Here is a 25,933-nt window from a genome sequence, read left to right on the forward strand (position 1 = left end):
TTTACAAGATTTCTGACAAGATCGTCAGTAGAAAAAGGCGGCAATTTTGAAAAATGTAGGCACGAAGGGATATCGTCTCATAGAAAATTTGAATTTCGCGCCTTTTTCCACTGACAAGATTTTCTTGACCATCTACATACATTTGAACTATTGTTTACATCCAGAAATATTGCAAGCGATGTGCTAATATTTCGTGGAACAGATCTTTTGGCCAGTTATCGGGGCCAAGGTCGGGGCCGATCATTGGCCGTCCGAAGGCAGGATAAGTGTAATTAGCCCCTTAGCATCAATATTTAGAAATAAGCAGCACGGGAAATCACTTTATTTATAGTTTTTAATAAGTTGCCAAGAAAAGTAAACCAGGAAGATGGATTTTAACTGTCTAGTAGGTATTGTATTTCCGTTATAATGTTCTTTTAATAATTTCACAGGCATGTGAGAAGAAAATACAACCTGGAATATCCAAATTGACTTGGACATCAACCATGTCAGACGCGTATATAGCAGATTGTGTGGTTCAAATTGGCGAAGTAGGCATTATAACAATGTCATAATATTAATAAAATGCAGTATTTCAGACTGATATAATATTATTACCTTTCTTTTCTAGTTACGTGACTTTGTTACTACATACAAAAATAGCAATCTGAATATAATTAAAATCATGGAAAAAATATGTGATACTCCTTTAATTGAGTTTGACATTTATAATGTTTTCGAGATAAAAGATTTACGTCAAGATATCACAGATATGGAAACTAAAGGGACTGAAAAAATTCTGGAAATGTATAAAGAAATTATAATATATTTAGTTATAGTATATGAAGGATTTGAAGCACAAATCACTCAGGTAACTGTATATTCAATGTACCTATTAATGTATTGTACAGCCCCTTGATTCTTTAAATAAGTACTTATCTTATGAGTAAAAACTTAAATAGAGCCCACGGCAATTGCGTATACAGCGTACAAAAATATATATCCTTGACCATTTCATTATACTTACGGACGGACCATTAAACAGACGGGTTTAGTCAAATTTAAAATCTGGAATACGTATTATGTATCTATTCAAACCCTTCATAACTCTACATATAGTTGAAAACTTTGTTTAACTCTATAATACTTTGTGCAACGAGGGGGGGAAGGGGGGTAAGTAAAATTTTGTAAATAAGGTCTTTAGATTCACGACACCCGCAGGCTAGATTCTACGGGTATTTGTATTTTATAGATGGCAGAACATTGGATTAATTACGTGAGAAGGTTCGACCGTACCTTGGAAGACGCTTTACGATTATCTATAAAAGCTACAATGCAAAATATGTACAAATGTGTTCACGGAGATGGTAAGAATTCGTATACAGATTTTCTAACGGGACAGGGTAGCTTAAAAATTGCAGAGTGCATCTTCCTTGTCGTCCGTCGCTGTTTGGAGTTCCGCTATAGAACAGTGAGAGTTCAAGTAAATAAAATTTGTTTTTTGTACTACTTTTTAATTTCAAGTACGATCTATGTGGTACGTACCTATATTTTTTCAGGTACTATGGCACCTTCTCCGCTGATTAAAATGAATCTATACTTAACTGGCAAAGATGTGACATATTTGCCATCAAGACACGAGGTTCAATATACATTTAATAACATTCTTGAAGGCATCGTTATCATAATGGACAGCATCCCAAGGTTATACGAAAAATTTTCTTTACCATCAATGGGTTTAAAAAGATTTTGTGATGTCATTAGAGTCGATAATGACTCTAATAAACTACAAACATTGATAGACGAAGGTAAGTTGGTATACCTAATATACCTATAGCACATTCAGCAAAATAGCGTCTACGCCTCGGCTAGTCTGTGGCCATGAGTAAGCCCATTCATAATAAAAAAAATAAAAAAAAATAAAAAAATAGCACATTCATTATTGTTTATAAACAAATCAAGTGATCCTTCACAGTTATGTTTCATTTATTTGGTATACTTTGCAGAAGTCCAATTTAACATAGGTCTAATACATGAACACATGCGCAAGTGGGAACCATACTCTTCTATTTGGAAAGTGGACAAGAATGAATTTTTACTTAAATACAGAGAAGAAAATCATACAGCAGCTGAATTTGAGACAATAATAAACAATTACGGTGATTTAGCGCATCAAGTACAAGTTCAAGAGACTGTTAATCAGGTACATACAATGAATAAGGGTGGAAAATATTTCCACATAGTTACATTAATACACTTCTATTTTAGGTGTGTTTTTTATTTCACTACCTCCAGGGGGTATTGACTTTTTTAAGCCCGATTGAGTGGTCTTTAACATTACAATTAACAAAGGTGTGTGTTAGTCACTAGATGTTTTATTTTATGTCGGCAACAGATTCATTTTATAACTCTGAACTCGAGCAATCTGAAGAAGTCCATAATAGAGCATTGCATGCGCTGGCAGCTCGTTTTGGGAGAGTTGTTACGAAAAATCACAGAGTGTGATATAGACGAAGTATATGCATATGTTGAAAAAAGTAGTGAAGAAGCTATGCAGGTAAATTATACAAACTAAAATATCACACCATACAATGTTACCGTCACTTTTTTGGCAGTTTAACCCTTTGACCGCCGTTGTCCGGTATAGAAGACAACGATAGAACGATACGCTGGCGCCGTCGTCTTGTATACAAGACACAAATTCAACCACTGAGTTAATGGGAAAATAATAACAATTGCAATTTCATTTACACTCGTGTTCATATTTAAGGTCTTTGTTTTTTCATTTATTTGCTTTTTAAGCCGCTATATAAATCCCTTCTTTTATAATAAGGCATTTAAAAAAATTGCTCCAATTTTCAACATTTTTCATGTTCCTCGTCGCCGTTGTCTTGTATACAAGACAGCTAGGGATGGGAATGTTAACTCGATATGGGAATTTTTAAAGTAAATATAAAGTCAGAAATATGTTTTTATCTAAATATTTGAACACTTGTTAATCGCCAATTTTTTTCAACGAGTAGTAGGTATAACTACTTACGAGTACTAGAATACGTAGAACGAGAGTCAGATAGGCATAACTATATTTAAAGTTCAGGCAGCTTCTTTAGTTCTATAAACTAGAGTCAGACAAGTAAATTTGCCCTTGTAGATTGTGGACTATTTAATTGCAGAAGAGATAAATAAAAAAAATAATTGATGTTCTTTTATAGCTTAGTGGGAAGGGATACACCGCAGCGACCGCTTCGCACAAGAGTGGTACAGGGACATACCTGTTTATCAGACTTTAGTTTTTTGTTATAACATTGAAGTTAATGTGTAATTTTTTTATAACAAGTCGTTGAACGTTTTTTTGATGAGTTTACCTATATTAATGTAAACCAAACTGAAATTTAATTATAGAGTCTAATTCCGGAATAATATCTTCATTCATTAAAAATTCAACCCACGTGTAATTTTCACTAAAACAGTTCCGGTATATTGACTTTATCGACACATGATGCGCAGCTTTAACGTTACGCCAATAAAGTTTACGTACCGACAAGCGCTTACGCCGTTGACCTAGAGACTATTATTACTTGATCCGCGCGGAAACAGTCCTTGTCGATCTGCACTGCGGGCAGTCCATGCGCGCCGTTGTCTTGTATAAAAGACTTCTCGTACAGCCTAGTGCGGCGATATCACGTCTTGAATCGACATTGTTTAGTGGTTGTTTTTTATGTTAAATCCCTATATTTTAAACATTTTCGGGTGTAAAACATATGTTTAATTTTGGCAATTTGGAATTAAATTAAAACAGGATAAGAACAAAGCTAAATTAAAAAGATTTTTACCATAAATTGTAAATATCGATATCACTATTTGCAATCCCTAAACTTTTTATTAGTTGTTTACTTAAAATTTGCTCTGGCGTGTGAGTGAGCGTCTTTGCGGACTAGGTCCGGCGGCCAAAAGGTTAATAATTTAAGTATCATTCCCTTTTACCTACGTAATTATTAAAATAATATTTGTTTTAAAATATATACATATTACAAATCCAGATGCCTGCTACTTTAAAAGAACTTTCGAAGACCATAGCAACTTATGAACGTTTGATGGGTGATGTATCCCGTATGGAAAAAACTTTTCCACCAATCACAGATAAGGTTCACACTTTAGGTAAGATTCACCAGCTCTTTGAAATTTTAATAAATATATTATATATAACTAGGACTTTACCTAGGCATAGGCATCCGTACAACGACAACGACAAACGATATTTTTAACACGCTTTATTAACGATTTAACACCATTATGGACAACCTCCTTCTGATATAGTCGGGTAAAAATACTATTTTGTCACTGGAAACTTATTATCAAAACATACAAAAAAAAAACGCGACAACACAACATGAACATACATATACATACACAACATAAGTATAGACATGAATATGAACACGTCACCAACCTTTCTTAACTTCGTTCCAACCGAGCGTTCCACTTCGACGACACTCACCATTTTTTATTTTGGTTTTTGTTTGAAAAGAAAATATTTGAATCGATGATGTCTATGCCACTGCAGTCAATTTAAAGTAAATTCCTAATACAATGTGAAAGAAAAATTTATATGGTTTTTATTGCAGCTAAGTTTGAAGTGGAAATGAGTTCAGATATGGTTACTCGACATGAAGAAATCCCCATGATTTGGGCAAATTATTTAGCTTTGCTTGAAGAGGCTAAAAAACTACTTGAAGTTAATAAAGATAAGTTTAAGGCTGAATTATTAGTACAAGCCGAGGTAATGCAATTACAATTAATTATTGCACATCAGTGCATATTAATATATAGGTACTTAAGTAAAAAAGATTTAACATATAATTATTTTATTGTTTAGGAATTTAAAGAAGCAGCCAAAGAATTTACTGAAAACTTTTTCAAAACGGCACCCACTAGTTCAGATATAACTGCTAAAGATGCAATGGCTCAGCTAAAGGCATTTAGAGAACAGTTAAATGCACTTAGAGCACAGGAGCAAGAAATTCGAGATGGTCTTGCCGTATTTAATTTGACGTAAATTTTAATTCTTATTTAATAAAGTATTTACACTATTTACAACAGACGCCTATTTAAAATGTTTAATGTCTCCTAATACCTACAAAATGTTTTATCATGCAATACTTTTAGTTCAGATGTATCGGTAAAGATCTACTAAACACACTAACCCCCTCATTCATAAACGCGCTATAAACCTCAATTAGCTAATAATCCTTTGTCCTTATCTGTCATTCTGACTTTTGTATTTGTAAGAAAGAGATAAAATATAAATTAACTAAATCTAGCCCGTAAAGGGGGTTAGAGCAAATTATTAGAGATAGTTTTGCAGTAAATTGTAATTCTTATTTAATTTTATTTAAAAACAAAGACAGACATGTACAGTCATATACTACCCTCAATAAAGACTGTATCGTATCTACGAACATTTTTCCTCATATACATATATCTATTCCTCATATACATTTCAACTCCAATTAATCTAGTTACACATTTCAACAGAACTCCAGTGAACTTGGATCTGCTGAGAATGGAAAAAGAACTAGAAAAGCTCGAGGAAGTTTGGGGTCTAGTTCTTCAGTGGGAAGAGTCTTGGGAGAAATATAAAACACAGACTTTTTGGGAAATGGAAACAGATGAAATGGAAGACAATGTTATGTTTCTATTCAGGTACGGTACGATAACGCAATATCTATTCTTCCTTCAGCCTCATCTTCATCAGCCTACTCTTGTCTACTGCTGGACATACACCATTGAGCACGATTGAGGATTTCGGATTCCTATGGCCGAGGACGAGCGGGCCCATTATACGCTGCACATGCCCCTCATTCCCGACGAGACGACCACGATTCCAGAGCCACTCTGACACGCCACTACACCGACGAACTGCCAGATGTCTGCCAAGACGAGAAGAGAAGTTAGCTCTGAGGCAGCTTAGAAATGGAAAAGCCCCCGGTGAGGACGGAATAACATCAGAGCTTTTGAAAGCTGGAGGAGCCCCTGTTATACAGGAATTACAGAGCCTCTTCAACGCCATCCTTCACAGTGGGAGAACTCCAAAGGCGTGGAGCGGGAGTTTGGTGGTGCTCTTTTTTAAGAAGGGGGACAAAACCCTCCTTAAAAATTACAGAGCCATCTCGCTCCTGAGCCACGTCTATAAGCTGTTCTCACGAGTGGTCACGAATCGTCTCGCCAGGAGACTCAACGAGTTTCAGCCGCCAGAGCAGGCAGGTTTTCGTTTCGCGGAGGATATGGCACCATAGACCACATTTACACAGTGAGGCAGATTATATAGAAGTCCGAAGAATATAATCAGCCCCTGTGCCTGGCTTTTATGGACTATGAGAAGGCCTTTGACTCTGTCGAGACCTGGGCTGTTCTGGACCTGCGATGCCAAATAGACGACTATCGTTATATCGAGGTGTTGAGATGTCTTTACGAAGCCGCCACCATGAGTGTCCAAGTACAGGGTCAGCAGTCTAATTAAACCAATCCAATTGCGCAGAGGAGTGAGACAGGGGGATGTTATATCCCCGAAACTGTTTACAAGTGCTTTGGAAGATATGTTTAAGACGCTGGACTGGAATGGTAAGGGCATTTACATAAACGGCGACTACATCTCACACCTACGATTCGCAGATGACATATTCTTAATGGTGGAGTCGCTAGAGGAGCTGAACCGGACGCTGGACAGTAGCTGCAGCCTCGCGACGCATCGGTCTTGGCATGGATAAAACAAAAGTCATGATCAATGGCCACATTGGTCCAATAACGATAGTCGTAAATGGTCACCTTCTTGAAATCGTTTCCGAATACACTTACCTCGGGCAGATTCTGCAGTTAGATAAAAACAATTTCGAGAAGGAGGCCAAGAGGATGATCCAGCTGGGCTGGGCAGCGTTTGGGAAACTACGCCGAATCTTCTCGTCATCCATACCGCAATGTTTGAAAACAAAAGTTTTCAATCAGTGCGTCCTACCCGTCATGACCTACGGAGCCGAGACATGGACACTCACGGTACGTTTGGCCACCAATTCAAAGTCGCTCAACGAGCTATGGAGAGAGCTATGCTCGGAGTTATTAGAGGATAGGATTCGTAAGGAATACACCCGACACAGAACCAAAAGTTATCGGATCTATATCTGAATCCCTAAAGTCTTTTCTCCTATCTTTGCATTCCCTAATACTGTTTGTCATAATGATCAGTTGTCCTAACACTCGTATACCCTAATTTTGGTTTCCCTATTATCGAATGGCCGATTTTTTTAAATCCTAATATGCTTTTGCCTAATGGCACCTTCCATATTGAGTATTTATCCTAATGTTATGTAGTATAATTCTTTTTTCGCCTAATTATTGTCAGGCCTAAAAGTTATATATCCTAACCATCATGTTACCTAATTTTACTTAGCCTATCATTGCTTGACCTAACAACAAATCAAGTGATCCTTAATAATATATAATAACACTCGTATGCCCTAATTTTGATTTCCCTATTTCGTTTCGTTTTTATAAAGGTCGCAGTTCTAACCTAACCCACTTTTGTGGCAGCAGTTCGTTTTTGTGAGGATCACAGTTTGAACCTAACCTAACCCACTTTTGTGGTAACAGTTCGTTTTTGCAAGGATCGCAGTTCTAACCTAACCTAACCCACTTTTGTGGCAGCAGTTCGTTTTTGCGAGGGTCACAGTTCTAACCTAACCTAACCCACTTTTGTGGCAACAGTTCGTTACCATTCATTATGGAAACTAATTGTTATGATAATTGATCAATAGGAAAAGTTAAGGCAACACTTGATTTGAAGTCCACCTTGTCAACAGTATGGTTGTCCTTTTTTGACAAACGGCATTTTTAAAAGAGCGAGGAGAGAGAAATGATACTAGTTGCTGCGCCGTGAAAGAGAACAGAAAACGTTGGGCCCTTGGAACCGACAACCGCTGGGGTAAACGTGTTCTTGAGTGGAGACCGTGACTCGGCAAACGTCGTGGAGGACGCCCTTCGACCAGGTGGGATGACAATCTGCGAAAGACTGCAGGCAGATGCTGGATGCGGCAAGCTGAGGACTGGGCGCTATGGCGCTCTTTAGGGGAGGGGTATGTCCAGCAGTGGACTACTATAGCCTGATGTTGATGATGAGCACGATTTGCGGCAAATTTGATTCAGCTCTCGCTAGCCGCCTGGCGTAGGTCATCGCTCCATCTAGTTTAAAGTTTGAATTGCAGTCCCGAACCCGATACCTAAATAAAAAAAATTTAATGGTATAAGTAATGGTATAACCTTAAATGTAATAATGTTTTTAAAGGAATTTTAACCGTCTCTCTCGACAACTGAAGGACAAGGGATGGGATATAATAGATACAACGAGAGTAAAAGTAGATGCCTTCAGACGCACCTTGCCTCTTATTGGGGACTTGAAGAATCCGTGCATGAGAGAACGGCATTGGGATAGAATCAAGGCGTTGATGGGAGTGTGAGTATTCATAATGAAAACTTTTTAGTTATATTACAAAAAATTTAATAAACGTAGAGCAATATCGTAAGGTGTTTAATTCTTACCCTCATGTGATAAATACCTTGTTTAGTGAATTCGACCAAAACTCGGAAGATTTTAAGCTGGATTTAATAATGAAACTGAATTTTCAAGCATATGCTGACGAAATCGCAGAGATTTCTAAAGCGGCAACAATGGAACTAAACATTGAAAATGGATTAAAAGCAATTCGAGCAATTTGGGAAAATACGACCTATGAGATGGCGCACCATCGCGATGAGATATATAGGATCAAAAATGTTGAGGATGTTATGCAGGTTTGTGTATATGATCAATTTATCAAACATTTACGCACGATTTAGATCAGATTTCAAAATTCAGGGAACGTTTGATATAAAAATTTGTAATAGAAAGAATATAAGTAGGTACCTACAGATTGTTTAAAATTTTTGTATTTGGTACTAGCTTCTGCTCGTTACTATATCCGTCGTATCCGCGTGGGATGTTGATGATTACATTGTTTAATGATAACAAATCCTCTCTTGCTTCAAACTATTTTTCTCTTATGATTAACGTTGACACGGTCCAACGTTCATCGTAATCGTTCAGAGGTTTAAGCAGGGAGAGTTAACAGACAGACAAACAGACTTACTTAATTTCAAATTTATAATATTTAGGTCAGGAAATGAATGCTCAAAAAACGTTGTAGAGGGAAATGCTAGGAACAGAATTTTTGACTCCGTAACTTTGTTTACCAAACTCGGCCCAGCAGCTTTACTAATGTAGATATCAAGATAAAATTGAAAGCCCTAAATAAACTTTCAAGAGCGGATATCTCAAAAACTATTTAAGATATCGAAAAACTTGACTGAATAAAACTTGTAACAAATTTTATCAGCTTTTGGTTTGTCTTAGTAGTCATGTCGCTAAGACGCAAAGTTTCCAAGATATAAGTGAAAAACCGAAAAATGAGATCTTTTCCCCCTCTACCCCCAAGCACCGGGGCTACGGCTGGGGAGTGGGGACTTTTGATATGTTCACCTCCTAACTAGTCCAAACAAAGTTACGGAGTTAAAAATTCTGTTCCTAGCTTTTCCCTCTTTACCTTCTTATTGCTTGGCCTATATTAGGCAGTAGGCATGGGTTAAACAGTAAGAAGTAGCAATCTCTTAGTTTGAACAAGTGATAGAAAAGCTGTGATATTTGTGCATCTTTAGCCTTGTAGGTAGTAATTTACAAAGCCAAGCTTACAGCTTTCTATCATTAAAGAGAAGACCTTATACTTACTCATATCATATGACTTGAAACGAAACATACCTACCTGTTTGTAAATGACAACTATTTTTTTCTAAAATTATCTTTTATGTCAATTTGTACAGTTCTTGGAAGATCATCAAGTCCAGTTATCGTCGATGAAGTCGACCAAATATGTGGAACCATTTATAAAAGAAGTGGATTATTGGGAAAAATCTTTAGGTTATGTAGCAGAGTGTATTGAGGTTGTATTATAATAGTTGTTTTCGTTCTTGTTGTTTCTTTTGTAAAATAGTATAGGTAATATTGTTATATATTTTTTGTTAGATATCTTTACAAGTTCAACGGCGTTATCTCTACCTCGAAACCATATTTGGTGGCGAAGATATAAGAAAACAACTTCCAAAAGAAGTAGTTATTTTTGATAAGCTAACCGCTGATTGGACAGATATTACTAAAAAGTAAGTCACGGTCACAAGACGAGTAAGTAAAAAAATATCAAGTTCTGCAGTGATACTATTGCCTAGTTTCGTACCTATGCATAAGTGGTACAGATCAATGAATAGGTACCTACATACTGTTACTAATAATGTGCCATAGTTTTGCCTTTGCTTATAAAAACTGTATAGCTATAAGTGCCATCACCGACGACTCGACATATGGCTCTAGTTTTTAGTGTAGCAATAGTAATATAATTCTAATAATTCAATAATATAGTCTGGCAAATCAATTTGTGAGTAAAATAGACATGAATTTCAAGATTTGTATTGAAGATCGAAATTTGCTGCACTTAAAAATTAATCGATGACTATGATTTTCTGAAATGCATACTTAATTTTTTATTTATGAATCATTAATCCTTTGTGTTCTGTATTATCCCAGTTTAATATTTTTACTACTTTCAATAGTATGTACGCTGGGAAAAACGCTGTAGAAGCATGCCTATTTAAGCCTGCACCATATGTTTTCAACAAGCTAAACGGAATGATAGAAAACTTAGATGGTATATTACGGTCCCTTGAAAAGTATTTGGAAACTAAACGACAGATATTTCCAAGATTCTATTTTATATCGAACGATGATTTACTAGAAATTCTGGGAAATTCGAAAAAACCGCAGTTGATTCAAGTGCATCTAAAAAAACTTTTTGACAATGTTGTTAAGATAAGAATTGACAAGGTAAGTAATGTAAAGGTTTATCAATTATTTATACAGGTCGATGACAAAGATTTTGTGCTTGCAGTAGTAAGGTAGAAGTACTAGTGCTCGACGCTGCACTAGTATCCGACATGGGCACTTGTAATATACTTGTAATATGTTGTCAAAGTAATATACTCCTAGCGTAGGTTAAATTTGAACGGCAAAGATTTTTCTGTATTCAAATTTAATCCTTGTTACTTTGACATAAAGTGCCAAAGTGCCCATGTGCGAAACGTGGACACTGACACAAAGAGAGAGAGAAAGATTAGAAAGCTTTGAAATGTGGTGTTGGCGGAGAATGGAAGGGATTAGTTGGACGGAAAAAATATCAAATGATAGGGTTCTGGATAGGATTAACGAGAAAAGAAATATAATAAAGACAATAGAAAATAGAAGAGGAGTACTAATTGGACATCTGCTACGACACGACATGTTCCTAAAGAACATCATAGAAGGAAAAATAGAGGGAAAGAGAGGAAGAGGAAGACCAAGAATAAATTACTTTAACCAAATAAAAGAAAAGGTCCAGGTCGTGTCATACCAGAAGGTCAAGGAGTTGGCAGAGGACCGGACGAGTTGGAGATTGCTCCACCGACAAGAGCACAGCTCTTAAATATAAAGAAGAAGAAGAAGAAGTCGAATAATAGTGCAGCGTCGAGCACTAGTACTGCTTACCTGTTTAGTAAGGAAGGACTCTTGAGTTAATTTCGACACTGTGGCGCAGGTACGTTTCTTGTGATAATGTTGAAATATTCGTGCTTATTTTATGTAGAAAACTGTGCAAATTCATTACTGACTGTAGTCTGATAAGCCAACTTTGTTCTAAATTTGTATGGGAGACCAACCATTCACGCTTACAATTTTCTAATTTGCCATCCTTTTCCATTGATAATATAGCTTGCTATAGCCTTTTTCACCCTCGATGGATAGGGTGGCAGGTGTCATCTCAATATAATTTATAACCAATAAACGCCAAATCTCCCAAAATTGTATTGAGATGACATCTGTCAGCATACCCATCGGGTTTCAAAAATACTATATTTAAACTTGAAATGACCTCGCACGTAAGTGGCGCTATCTGGTGACTGAAATTATTATTACGTTAGCTCCCATTGGTGTAATATTTACTAGACTTACATTTGGTAGATTTTAGAAAATATATGGTGCAACACTGAAACTGTCAATGTCATCTGTCAAATGCACGCCGTGTTTAGCGCCGTGTGCTGTGTTGCTTTTGCTTTCTAGCTTATTTGTTTTCTTGTTGTTTTTGCGTTTACCGAGCTCGGAATACCTAGTTATCTGCGTCATTTTTAATTTTAATGTGCTTTTTATAATAATAACGACACTGAACCATACAATGCAACAAGAAGATATTGAAAAGTTATACTTTGTACCTTTCAAAGCTGTGGTAAGTTCATTCATATTTTACTTATAATTATATTTTGTTATCACGGAAAAGTAAATGTTCTAGCTGGATATATTTAACGTTTATTTGTTCAAGCTCTTTATATTATAAAAAAAACTTTACTTTTGGTATTCACTTGGTGACGGCTGTTCCAGAATAAGTAACTAGCTTTCCTAGTCAAGTGTCTCACATACGCCTTACCTATACTTCATTTTTTCTAGCATTAGAAATTAGGTAAATAATCTTGATGTCTGTTTTAATTGAAAAACACATTTTTAAAATAAGTTATGGCAAATATGTAACAATTATGAATCTAATATACTTACTTACTTACTCCTCTGGCGCAGCGACCCAAAGTGTGTCTTGGCCTCCAACACGACTGCTCACCACTGATCCCGGTCCTGTGCCGTGTCTCGCCAGTTCTCAACCCGGAGCTCGCGCAGATCAGCGTCCATCGATACCTAGGTCGACCAAATGGGTGGCGTCCTAACGGTTTTCCCTTAAACGCTCTTTTCACCGCCCGATCACCTTCCATTCGCTAATATGATCATTTATATTCTTCTGCTTTCATAAATAATAGTTATTGATTTTTAAAAAGCGTTTTTCAATTTAAAGACATGCCAAGATCGCTTACCTTCTTTCAAGTTCTTTCTAATGGTAAAAAAAACAAAGTATAAGTAATCACCACACACACACACACAATGCATTTATAAAACTTAATTTGTTTCTTCCATTGGTTATTGTCATCACTCATCAGATCTGGACTACTAATTATTTTTAGGACCACTTATCTAAATACCTACCTACCAGTATTAAAACAAAAAAATTTTAAGCAGGTTATGACAAATATGGATTTTAATAACCCATTTGACTTAGTCTGCTTTATTTTAATAGGACTTTTTTATTAACTCCTTCTATACAAACAAATTTTAATTTCCAGCAAAAAGTGACAAAATTCATTAGAAACTCAACTAAATGGGAGAAGGAAGCATGTCACCGCAGCCTTCTCAATCTCCAGGATGCGCACAATAATTTCCACAAACACGAGCCAGGATCTAAATTGTTTATGAAAAATATTTTTTTCAAATGTGTGAGGTCTGCCATATATTCTCATAATTGGGATAAGCTCTTATATATCCTTACAAAGAGTACCATTAGGGATAATAGAAGATGTCTGTATAGTGAAGAAACTAATTCTGAAAGGCTAAAATTCTATGTGAAGGTAAGACAAATTTTTAATATAACTTTTATAAAAACCTACAATAGTAGTAGTATTTCTCTTTCCAACCATTAAATTGTAAAAATAAGGGTACATTAGTTAACACTAGGGACTGAAAGTCATTTACACCATCAGCTTATAAATTTACTGGTAATCATGCTCAATATTGGGCTTAGAGGAAACTATTGTAGTGAGTCATGGCATGTCATGTAAAACTCTTGGATCAATTTTATTGTCAATGTCAATTTAGCTCTCTACTACTAAAATGGGTTTCAATGTGTGAAGTATATATAAAATAATGGAATAAATTTGCAAACATAACTGGCAATATCTTTTCCAGGCCTACACAATATTGTTGATGAACCACCCGTATGCCAGAACCCACCATTTGCTGGATGATTACATGCACATGGTGCTGTCATGCCGCACACAGGAGAGTAGGCAGGCCATCATGAAGGTGCTTGTGACGTTGACGGACACTCTCTATTCTAAAGTATTGGCCAATAGGAGAAAGAGATTGGAGAGAGATATGGATGGACTGGTTGAACTTATTTAAAAATATTACCAATAGAGATATTTTTCAGCAAAGGGTATCATTTAATTTTGATCTATATATCTGAGCTGCGACAGGAACAACCAATTAAAATATAGAATGATGGGCATTGGGCATTATGATGTTAATTAATGCAATGAACTGTTTGATTGGATGCAGTGGAAGGATGTTACAAAATACACAGCAGAAATGAACAACAAGACAATATCAATAGATTTATAGTCAATTGTGTTATTGTCAATGTTATAATACAATAAAGTGGGATAACAATTTTAACGTGTTATTATTTCGTCATAAAGCTATTATAACAGTCATCCATAAATTACCAAATTAACTAGCAGTGGTGTCTTCAGCAGTAATTAAATAATAAAGACTAAAATGTGCTCTGATCTTGTGAGTAATGAATTACGAGGTAATACGAAAATTTTCAGACATAAGTCACCTAAAGCTTTCTTGCCTTATCCACAGTTGACAAACAAAGCATAGGTACACTAACGAAACCGTTCAAGCATAAAAATTATTTAGAGCTTGTAGTTGATAACGTATTTTTCCGCTTTGTAGTATGCACGTATGAACAAAGAACCCGTCTAGTAGGTCGCTGGCGGTAGAAGTGTTAAAGAAAAATATTAAAGTCACGTTCAACATATCAGTTCAAAGGTTTATCGTTTGCAGAATGCCTTAGGGCTGCCTGTGGCGAAAGCCATGATGTCGGAGGACGGAGAATGCATAGAGTGGAAGTACAATCTGGTGTTGGACGGGCCTGCAGAGATGTGGCTGTTGGGGCTCGAGAATACTATGAGGACCGTGCTGAGAGACGTGAGCTGCTGAAAGACCTGTGCACACCGGATGCGTGTGCGTAGACGTGCACGTGCGCGTTGTAGTTTACAGATCTTTATGAGAGACGGCATACCGCTTGCGTCACGTGTGCGTGTGCGGCTCTGCGGCTCCAACATTTTAGCGCACGTGCACGTCACGCACACGCAGCCGGTGTGCTCTGGCCTGAAGCCAGCAGGCGATCTTCCCACTGGCGCCACATCAGAACTATCTAGCTGCGACGACGGCGTTTGAGCTAGACAAAGATATAATTATGCTTTCTCGCTTGCACACCGTCTTCTGCACCTCGTCCGGTTCTGAGGGCCTACCGCCAACCACGCTCGACGTGTTGACAGAGGTAAAACGTCGAAAGTGGTTCGCGGTAGGCCCTCGGGTGCCAGTGTGATAATCGCGCTATACGTAGATATTTGTCTTAGGTACTTCGTATAAGATGACATTGGAATTATAGCTTTTATACGAACTCGTTGGATGCTAACGAAGCGTTGTATTAAGTACCTACCTAACTTTTGGCTATGTGATGACAGTTCTTAAAACGATGATCGTTCTCGACGTGGCATAAATGTAAACTTCCATGGGCTCTATTTTTTTAGGGTTTCGTAGTTACCTAGAAAGAAACCCTTATATAGTTTCGCAAGGTCCGTCTGTCTGTCTGTCCAAGGCTTTGCTCTGTGATCGTTAGTGCTACAAAGGTGCAATTTGGCATCGGATACATAAATTATGCATTGCGACAGTACGGTGTATAATAAAAATCCCTCCCATACAAAATAAAGTAAGTAAAGTATTTTTTTTTTGTTTTGACCCAGCAGTGCGGGGTATCGTTGGATAGGTCTTTCCTTTAAGGGTTTCTAAAAACCATTTTTTGAAAAAGTTATTATATGAATTCGGAAATAATCGCTCCGAAAGAAAAAAATATGCTTAAATATTACCTTTTTTTTGTTTTATAGAATTTAATTTTAACCCGCACGGCGCTACGTAAATGTAGATACCAGCGAGAACAGTGGATCAACGACTTTCCCGGGCAACTCGGGATCACTAGCAGTAAGGTAAGAGGCTTCGAGCTACCTACTTAGGTAGGTATATAGGTACCTTGTAGGTAGACTTGATTGTCAACATGTAAGTATCCTCTTTTCGAGAAGAGTTTTTTGCAAGTTCTCTTTTAATTTGTAATGTAAGTAGGTAAATAAGTACCTAATGAAATCGATGCGATGTCCAGATATTTGCATAAAAAATAAATAGGCAAGTAACGTTTAATTAGTCGCTAACTCAAATGTGCGACCTGCCACAACCGAGCCACACCTACATCAGAGTAGTATATTATGTTTATGTACCTCTACCTAAGCTACCTTTTTTTATTATATTCGGTATGCCTTTTTAGCACGAAAAGCAAGAAGAGGGGTTCTAATTTTAACACGTGTATGTGTTTGTCCGTCCGTATTAGCATCGCACTTCATCGTAGCTCCCAAACGGATGAACCGATTTTCGACTTTATAAAAAAATATTATTAAATTAACAAAATGCTCTTCGTCGGATTCGGCTATAGGTACCTATAGGACATAGATTAATTATGATATTCCTGCGAGACCGTTGTGCAAGTGTAAGTAATGCCGTTCAATAACGATTTCTTCATTTAGCAATATTTTGGCAGATTATGTGGACCTCAGACTGCACACGCACTCTCGCGCGATGCGAACTCATGAAGGAAAAAAGACCCATGAAGAAACTACGTAAAAAACAAAATGTTATCCTAGCCACACTCCAGGGCATGTCCCGAAAAGAGATTCCGAAAATATTGAGAGCCAAGGTCAATGCGCTGTGCGTTATTGAGATACACTCCAGGGATATGGTTGACAAGATGTATAAAATGGGTAAGGTCATGCTAATACTCTTACATCGATGTTCCTGGATGAGTCATCCATGATCTACGAAGTTTATTTATTACTTTATTATTATACGGTACATACCTAATTCAACCGGATTAAATCGGAAGCTTTTTAGGTCCTCTAGCTTAGATCATGCTCCACCGATTGATGCAGAGAGGGTGTGTATTGTACCCAGTGGCGGATTTGCAGTCTTTGCCGCCCTAGGCCCCAGGCCTTGTAGCCGCCCCTTTCTCAGCATCACCCATCATATTGACTACATTTAGGTCAGGCAACGAAAAAGTATAGAGGGAAATGCTTGGAACACATTTTTAACTTAAGTAGTAACTTTATTTGGACTCTTTAGGAGGTGAACATATCAAAAGTCCCCTTGAGCGGGGGTAGGGGAGTTTGGTTTGAAGGTCACATTTTTCGGTTTTCCGCTTATTAGGTATATAATATCTCAGAAACTATACGTCCTTGTGAGATGATCATGGGAACATAGGTTTTGCGAAAAAAATAAGCAAATACTTACCTATTCATTTTAAGTGACAGTTTTACCAATAGCATTGACTTTTAATGTACCTACAAAAACATATTTTTTTCGCAAAACCTAACATAGGTTTTGCGAAAAAAATAAGCAAATACTTACCTATTCATTAATAAGTGAGTTTTACCAATAGCATTGACTTTTAATGTACCTACAAAAACATTCAAAAAATCTAAAAAAGAAACAAGAAAAACATTTTTTTTGCTATACCTATAAACACTCATATAATTGTTTTTCCCTTCTTTTGGCCTCCAGCGAATTCCAGAGAAGTTTAAAGGACAAATTAGTAGGTCTTTAGACCCAGTACTTTCAGAGATAAGAGGGGAGGGGAATGGTCATTTTTTGCCTATTTTCTTGAATAACTGCTAAACTATTTATCCTAAAATTATGAAAAAAATATATATTTGAGATTCTTACAATAAGCTCCTTGATTTGATACGTAACACGATATAGTTTGAAAAACTTTAATTTTTAATTTTCTCATTTACCCCCCAAAAATGGCCTCCATATTTAAAATTCATTTATTTACGTTACACATCCATCTTCGGGTCACAAACATACATATGTGTGCCAAATTTCAACTTAATTGGTCCAGTAGTTTCGGAGAAAATAGGCTGTGATAGACGGACAGCCAGACGCACGAGTGATCCTATAATGGTTCTGTTTTTTTCCTTTTGAGGTACGGAACCCTAAAAACGGGGCCCTCAAGATATCAAAAAACTTGTAGCTTGTAGCAATTTTACCCGCTTTCATTTTGTATAATGAGCATGTCGTTAGAACGCATAGTTTTCGAGATATGTATAAGCGAAAAACCGAAAAATGTGACCTTCAAACCCCTTTCTTCCCCCGGCTCAAGCACTACGACCGGGGACTGTTGATATGTTCACCTCCTAGATAGTCCAAATTAAAGTTAGGCACGAAAAGTCAAATTAAAATTGTGTTTCATGCATTTCCCTCTATAGGTACCTTTTTTGAGAATTCGTTGCCTGGCCTAATTTTGAGTTATTTTTTGTTATCATCAGCGAATTTTTTTGTCACAATTTGCCGCCCCTAATATTTTGCCGCCCTAGGCCCGGGCCTACTGTGCCTTATGGGAAATCCGCCACTGATTGTACCCCATATACCTACCCTATATTTTCTTACGATTTACCATAAACATGACATCCGGCGTCTAGCCTTTTTGAGTGTCGTACTACTCAGTGCCGGATTTAGACATTTGCCGCCCGTAGGCTACGCAGATTTGCCGCCCCTATTCACCTCGCTGCATGATCGCTTTTTAAAGTACTTTCCAATCAGAGGCCTTTAATTTTGTAAAATAACACACCATATATTAAAATGCATATAAGTTGACGTCACTATTCTAGATACAGATTTATATGGGCCGTTTTTGTCACTCAATGACGATGCGACCTCGTTATATTTGCCTGATCTTATCGGTGACCGGTGGGTACCGCTGGGTTTTGGCCAACGAGTATCAAGGTGAAGCATTGGCAGTCTTGCTGGATATAGCTAAGGCGTTCGGACGGGTTTGGCATCGAGGTCTGCTCGAGGGATTATGCTATACAAATGGATCGCTAGCTTTTTGTCCGGTAGACGCATATGAGCCGGTGGGAGACGGAAGCTGCTCCGATAGTGTGGACAACATGTCCATACATTACCCATATAACCATTCCAGTCGCAGAATCATCAGAGTGGTAACTAAATGTCAGATGTGTCGTAACAGAGTCCACACAATGTGTCTAGAATTGTTTCGAAACAAAGTGTCGTCGCCGTGTGTACACTTTTCCGTAACAAGGTGTCGACACATTTGTGTGCACTTTGCGTGCGGTTTGCGACTAAATCTGACAGCAAATTTGTGACAGCAAATGTCAATATAAAATACCTCTTGAAAACCAAGGTTTGTCAAACTACTATTAGCGTCTCGTGTGCTCGTAATTCTAGTAAGTCATCATGGGCGATGCGAATGATAAAAATCGACCAAAACCATATAAACACCCAACACCCGTCAACCTTTTACAGAAAAGTTTTTAAAGAAATGCAATACGCTACTAGGTCAGGCAACGAATGCTCAATAAAGTGGTAGAGGGAAATGCTCGGAACACAATTTTTGGCTCCTTAACTTGGTTTGGACAAGTTAGGAGGTGAACATATCAAAAGTCCTCGGCCGTAGCCTTTGAGCGGGGGGGAGAGAGGGGGCTTTGAAGGTCCCATTTTCCGGTTTTTCGATTATATCTCGGAAACTATGCATCGTAGCGACATGGCCACTTATAGAAAATGAAAGTTAATTTAATTTGTTACAAGTTTATTTAGTCAATTTTTTCCATACATTGAATAGTTTTTGAGATATCCGCTCTTGAAACTTTATTTAGGGCTCTCAATTTTATCTTGATCTCTACATCAGTGAAGGTGCTAGGCCGTGTTCCACAAAATTTAAAAACAATTTTTTTAGGGTTCCGTACCTCAAAAGGAAAAAATTGAACCCTTATAGGATCACTCGTGCGTCTGTATGTCTGTCCGTCTGTCACAGCCTATTTTCTCGGAAACTACTGGACCAATTAAGTTGAAATTTGGTACATATATGTAAATTAGGGACCCAAAGACGGACATATAACGTAAACAAATTGATTTTATACCCAAAAAATGACCATTGCCCCCCCCCCCTTTATCTCCGAAACTACTAGGTCTTAAATTTTGAAAAAAATACACAAAATAGTCCTTTACGTATCACGATTATTAAGATGACAGGAAAACCTATTAGAAATGTGCAGCCAAGCGCGAGGCGGACTTAATGTACGGAACCCTTAATACGCGAGTCCGGCTCACACTTCGCCGGTATTTTTTAAACTCCTCTTGACGCTTAACCGCTGAACCGATTTCGTTGAAATTTGGTATAGAAATAGTTTGCGTCCCAGAACAGGACATAGGATAGATCTTATAACCAAAATCATCTTTTGAAGGTGTGAAAAGTGGCGTGAAAATTTGTACGGACAATCAATAACCGCTGAACCGTTTTATATGAAATTTGGGATGGTCTACAATTCTACATCTTTGATTTAGTTGAAAATGATAAAAACATGACTTCAAACCTAAACTTAAACAGTAAGTATTAACTTCAAGAATTCAATTCTGAATTCCCCCCTGCACCACATTTCACACCTTTAAAGGATGATTTTTGACATAACTTATTATGTCCTGTCTCGGGACTCAAAATATATGTGTACCTTTAAATTAAAACTGTTCAGCAGTTTAAGCGTGAAGAGGAGTTTAAAAGAAAGTATTTTAATAAGTTTATATGTTTTTACTTCGGAATGGTGTCAATGTGATACCATAACTATAGTCCGTTTTTTTTAGCATTAGAAAGAACTTCGCAGAAGTAAGCTTGTGGTTCCAAATCCGGCACTTAGAGCGGTAATAATTTGAAGTAAATTACATGTATTGACCATGCTACATTAGATAATTTAATAATTATTAACAATTCAAGAGCCTGACAAAAACTGCACGCTTGCTTCTGTGGAGTTCTTTCTAATGCTAAAAAAAACGAACTATAAATTTGGTACTGTGAATTTATACGAAAACGATACCAAACATGGCCTCGTAGCTTTACTGATGTAGAAGTCAAGATAAAATTGAGAGCCCTAAATTCTTATTACTTGGCCTAACTTGTGTAGAAGGAAAAGGAAAAATAAAAGTCTTCGGCAGGAATATAAGACACAAATATAATTTTTAGAGTTACTATTTCAACCATCAAACATAAACATACCTTGATTATATTATTCTAGTGAGATACGCATATATAAACAAAAACATTAAAAAAATTACAAGGTCGAAATGTCACGGAGCTTGTGTGAGTTATATGTGAAAAATAAAAACTTTTATGACAAGAAAATCTGGACACAATTTAAGAATCATCCAATTGCGTCGAGGAATCATCAGTATTTTTGCTTGTTTCATTACCTCCTTGCTTCTTTTTTTGTCCTTTGTATTCTGTAGCAATTGGTTAGATCTGAAAATAAAGATAACTTGCGTCGTCACGGATGTCGATTTATAGGTTTTAGGGAGTGCAGAATTCGAAAATGATGACCATTTTATAATCCAAGATGGCGGCTACGCATGTTGTCATAAAAGTCGTCATGAATATTGTTTTATAGGTTTTAGGACGTGACAGGTCCAACAATAGGGTATATTACTGCAATGTTCTGCCGCCAGAGTGCAGCACTACCGACTCAGTAAATTCATAGACTAACTTATACATACTGTGCCTTAAACTGTTTTTTGACAAGTTTTCAAAGACAATAAAATATGACATTGATGCATCAAGGCGGTTTGTTAACAAGTGCCTACCGGTAAACGCGAAAATCGAAATTTAGTTATCCGCCTCTTTATCGCTCGAATATGCGAGAGTGATAGAGAGGCAGAAACCGAACCCTCGATTGTCGTGTTTCACGATAGGCGATATGTGAGTGACGTAGTGACGCATGTTTGTTTACTGTATGTGTACTACTAGTGCTACCTACGCAGAGCTTTGCCTAATATTCCCTATTGTCTACATCACTGTAATTGAAGTCACAGGCCTCCATGGGCTACGGTAATCGCTTACTATCAGACGGGCGGTGTGGTTGTTTGCCACCAACATGTTAATTAAAAAAAACTCCACTATATCGCCAGTTAATAAGTACAGTCAAGGAATTTAAATTCCGTCCCATTTCGTACTTTGTCACAGTGACAATCAATATGAAAGCCGCTAGAGACCTCATACGGTTGTCACTGTGACAAAGTACGAAATGGGTCGGAATTTAAATTCCTTGACTGTACTTATTTTGCGAAGCTAATGACATTTGTCACAAGAAATACGACAATTGTCACGAAATTCGGACACAGAACTCAATTACCGAAAGTTCTTTGAAATCTTGTGACAATTTCCATCTTTATCATCATAAACATCGCAAAAGAAATACCTGTTTTTGCCGATATAATAAAGTTTTTAAAAATAATACAATTTATGGTGACAAACAGGAATACGGCCCGCATGTGGATGCCTGTGACGTCAGCAACAATGAGACTTGTCGAAATGTCGCACCTGTCACGTTACGTCACATTGTCACGCCAGGGAGTACATCTGAAAATTGTGTGTTCCCATTTGTCCCCATCCCGATACGGTGGGAAAAAATGGGAAATATTTACATGCAAATCCTATTCCATCTGTTCCCTACGGAGATAAATGGGAATACATCCGAAAATTGTGTGTTCCCATTTGTACCCACCCCGATAAGGTGGAAAAAATGGGAAATATTTACATGCAAATCCTATTCCATCTGTTCCCTACGGGGATAAATGGGAATACATCTGAAAATTGTGTGTTCCCATTTGTCCCCACCCCGATAAGGTGGGAAAAAATGGGAAATATTTACATGCAAATACTATTCCATCTGTTCCCTGCGGGGATAAATGGGATTACATCTGAAAATTGTGTGTTCCCATTTGTCCCCACCCCGAAAAGGTGGGAAAATTGGGAAATATTTACATGCAAATCCTATTCCATCTGTTCCCTACGGGGATGAATGGGAATACATCCGAAAATTGTGTGTTCCCATTTGTCCCCACCCCGATAAGGTGGAAAAAATGGGAAAGATTTACATGCAAATCCTATTCCATCTGTTCCCTGCGAGGATAAATGGGATTACATCCGAAAATTGTGTGTTCCCATTTGTCCCCACCCCGATAAGGGGGGGAAAAATGCGAAATATTTACATGCAAATCCTATTCCATCTGTTCCCTACGGGGATAAATGGGAATACATCTGAAAATTGTGTGTTCCCATTTGTCCCCACCCCGATAAGGTGGGAAAAAATGGGAAATATTTACATGCAAATACTATTCCATCTGTTCCCTGCGGGGATAAATGGGATTACATCTGAAAATTGTGTGTTCCCATTTGTCCCCACCCCGAAAAGGTGGGAAAATTGGGAAATATTTACATGCAAATCCTATTCCATCTGTTCCCTACGGGGATGAATGGGAATACATCCGAAAATTGTGTGTTCCCATTTGTCCCCACCCCGAAAAGGTGGGAAAATTGGGAAATATTTACATGCAAATCCTATTCCATCTGTTCCCTACGGGGATAAATGGGAATACATCTGAAAATTGTGTGTTCCCATTTGTCCCCACCCCGATAAGGTGGAAAAAATGGGAAATATTTACATGCAAATCTTATTCCATCTGTTCCCTGCGAGGATAAATGATAAATGGGATTACATCCGAAAATTGTGTGTTCCCATTTATCCCCAGCCCGATAAGGGGGGAAAAAATGGGAAATATTTACTTTCAAATCCTATTCCATCTGTTCCCTGCGGGAATAAATGGGAATACATCCAAAAATTGTGTGTTCCCATTTGTCCCCGCCCCGAAAAGGTGGGAAATATTTACATGCAAATCCTATTCCATTTACGTACAAAAATGTCCCCCTGTCAACTTTCAATCGAGATTTAATCGATAATTTATTCGATTAATATTCAGATTAATGCAATTTCAATCTATGTTAGGTCGACTAAATTAATCGCGATAAAAATATGAGGATTAACTTTTTTTTATTCCACGGCATGGCTCTTACACTTTGAGAATATCTTAAAACGAATGAACACAAGGAGCCATTTTGCAAATCCAGTAACTTTGTTATTACTTTTGACAGCGCGTGTCATGTGTCAACACAGAGTCGACACAAAGTCGAAACATTTGCGACTACTTTGTGACTGCAATATTTCTCAGCCTTAAACCATATTTATACATCATAATTAACAAGTTTCGTAGTATGTAAAGCGTTATTTCTGTTATTTAAGTATAGTATACGCATCGAAGTACTAAAAATGTATCAAATAATATAGTTATGAACACAGGCACTGAGAAGTAAACAATTTCATTTCCGGCTAAACTAAAACAATGTGGTGGCGCGTTGATTATACTACACTTAGTTTATCAAATCACTCGAGCAGTTTAATTCCCCATAATAATTTAAGTCCTATTGTAATATAAATGCAAACAATATATAATTACGTCTTGTAATCCGTTTTAGAGATGGCGTATTAATGTCACTTATTTTTATTTAAGCATTTTTCCATCTGACAGTTTCCATTTGACAGGAACAAAATGAACGAATGAACGAATGATTTTGGCATAAAGCAGTCGCAAACCCGAAACAATGTGTGCACACGGCGACCACACTTTATGTCACTTTGTGTCATGTGTCGACCCTTCCCCATTTCTGGTAACTGTGTCGACACGGCGACGACTCTGCGACTGGAATTGTGACCGAAACAGACGGTGTCGACACAAGATGTGTCAACACCGCGTCGTAACGGCGACTAGAAATGGTTGTATGGGTACCGCTGGCGTTCCGCTAGATTCTGTGGTATCCCTAATGCTGTTATTGCTGCATATCAATGATTAATCATTGCTACACAGGCCGTGCCAAAATCCCTGGTTCTGTAGTGCTGGAAAGTTATGAAAAGCTAAAAAAGCTTGTATCTGATATCGAGAGCACTCTATCCTGAGTTCCAGCATGGGATCGGAATAAAATTGTGAGATTCGATACCACGAAGACACAAGAATCGCCGACCATCCCAAACTCACCAGCGATAAGCATAGGTACTTAGATATAAAGAATGTAAAGGGGGGGATGGGTTACAAAGAATGTACCTATCAATAAAAACGCGAGCGCAGTGAGCGCGAAATTTTTTCGATAAAAATAACGCAATTTGATAGAAAATAGTACATTTTTAGGGCTCTGTACTTCAAAAGCTCTCACGAAGCCTTCACGGCTTCACGAAGAAGGTTTCACGGCTGCTGAAGTGGTGGAGTATGTACACCAGAAGACCGGCTACACGCTGAGGGTGTTCCAGCTTCGATCGCGCCACTACGTGCACTTCAACTCTTTTGTGGTGCGCGTGCCGCGACCATTGCAGGGGACCATCGAGTGCGCCGACTTCTGGCCGAAAGGTGTCGTGTTTCGGAGGTTCCGGGGCAAACTGCCGAATCCGACACAAGAGCAGCCGATGCAACGGAGCCACGCCGTTTTGTCGACTAAATAGTGTTTAGTTTTAAGTTTATAAAATACATTATGTATGTTAGTCTGTAAGGTATTTGTAATATGGGCCTTGTTGCCTGAATTAAATTTCTAAATAAATAAATAAATAAAAGGAAAAAACGGAACCCATAGGTACAGGATTACTTTGTTGTCGTCCGGCAGTCTGTCTCAATATAAAGGGTCTTGACATGACAGAAGGTGGTAAAATCGACAAATAATGCTTGTTATTTAAATTTTACAAAAAAATAGGAGACCGGCAAATTTCTGGTCGACCATATCGGGAAAGCAAATAAAATACTTCTTTTTTTTACGCAAAATTGCCGCCCCCAAAAATCTGCCGCCCTAGGCTTCAGCCTACTCAGCCTAGTGGTAAATCCGGCACTGGTACTACTACCTATATATTTCCCGTCCCCAAAGGATGAATCAAGTTCGCAGTATTCTGACTTCTATCGAATTCGAATCAACCCTCAAAGTATGGC

At 37.6% G+C, this 25,933-nt stretch overlaps 3 protein-coding genes across 5 annotated transcripts in view; 2 read left to right on the forward strand and 1 right to left on the reverse strand.

Annotated features, from left to right (window-relative positions):
• The window catches only part of LOC134665842 (protein croquemort-like), a 407,398-nt gene that overhangs the window by 197,785 nt on the left and 183,680 nt on the right, over positions 1-25,933 (reverse strand). The gene's annotated exons all lie outside the window — the stretch shown is intronic.
• The window catches only part of LOC134665447 (dynein axonemal heavy chain 2), an 82,690-nt gene that overhangs the window by 20,720 nt on the left and 36,037 nt on the right, over positions 1-25,933 (forward strand). For all 3 annotated transcript variants that reach the window (XM_063522433.1, XM_063522425.1, XM_063522437.1), the window contains exons 13-30: positions 432-530; positions 611-850; positions 1,232-1,346; positions 1,539-1,787; positions 1,986-2,182; positions 2,375-2,536; positions 4,020-4,137; positions 4,605-4,759; positions 4,856-5,031; positions 5,515-5,682; positions 8,315-8,482; positions 8,595-8,820; positions 9,883-10,002; positions 10,085-10,218; positions 10,666-10,936; positions 14,807-14,950; positions 15,913-16,011; positions 16,614-16,833. In XM_063522433.1, coding sequence (XP_063378503.1) covers positions 432-530; positions 611-850; positions 1,232-1,346; positions 1,539-1,787; positions 1,986-2,182; positions 2,375-2,536; positions 4,020-4,137; positions 4,605-4,759; positions 4,856-5,031; positions 5,515-5,682; positions 8,315-8,482; positions 8,595-8,820; positions 9,883-10,002; positions 10,085-10,218; positions 10,666-10,936; positions 14,807-14,950; positions 15,913-16,011; positions 16,614-16,833 — 3,061 coding nt within the window. The remainder of the gene's footprint in view (positions 1-431; positions 531-610; positions 851-1,231; positions 1,347-1,538; positions 1,788-1,985; positions 2,183-2,374; positions 2,537-4,019; positions 4,138-4,604; positions 4,760-4,855; positions 5,032-5,514; positions 5,683-8,314; positions 8,483-8,594; positions 8,821-9,882; positions 10,003-10,084; positions 10,219-10,665; positions 10,937-14,806; positions 14,951-15,912; positions 16,012-16,613; positions 16,834-25,933) is intronic.
• On the forward strand, positions 12,019-14,406 carry LOC134666030 (uncharacterized). Its single transcript, XM_063523138.1, has 3 exons — positions 12,019-12,365; positions 13,303-13,584; positions 13,922-14,406. Exons 1-3 carry the CDS (start codon positions 12,141-12,143, stop codon positions 14,135-14,137), a joined length of 723 nt encoding a protein of 240 aa, XP_063379208.1. The 5' UTR covers positions 12,019-12,140; the 3' UTR covers positions 14,138-14,406.

This window comes from Cydia fagiglandana, chromosome 1 (assembly GCF_963556715.1).
Source record: "Cydia fagiglandana chromosome 1, ilCydFagi1.1, whole genome shotgun sequence".
In the NCBI taxonomy this organism is placed as follows: domain Eukaryota; kingdom Metazoa; phylum Arthropoda; class Insecta; order Lepidoptera; family Tortricidae; genus Cydia; species Cydia fagiglandana.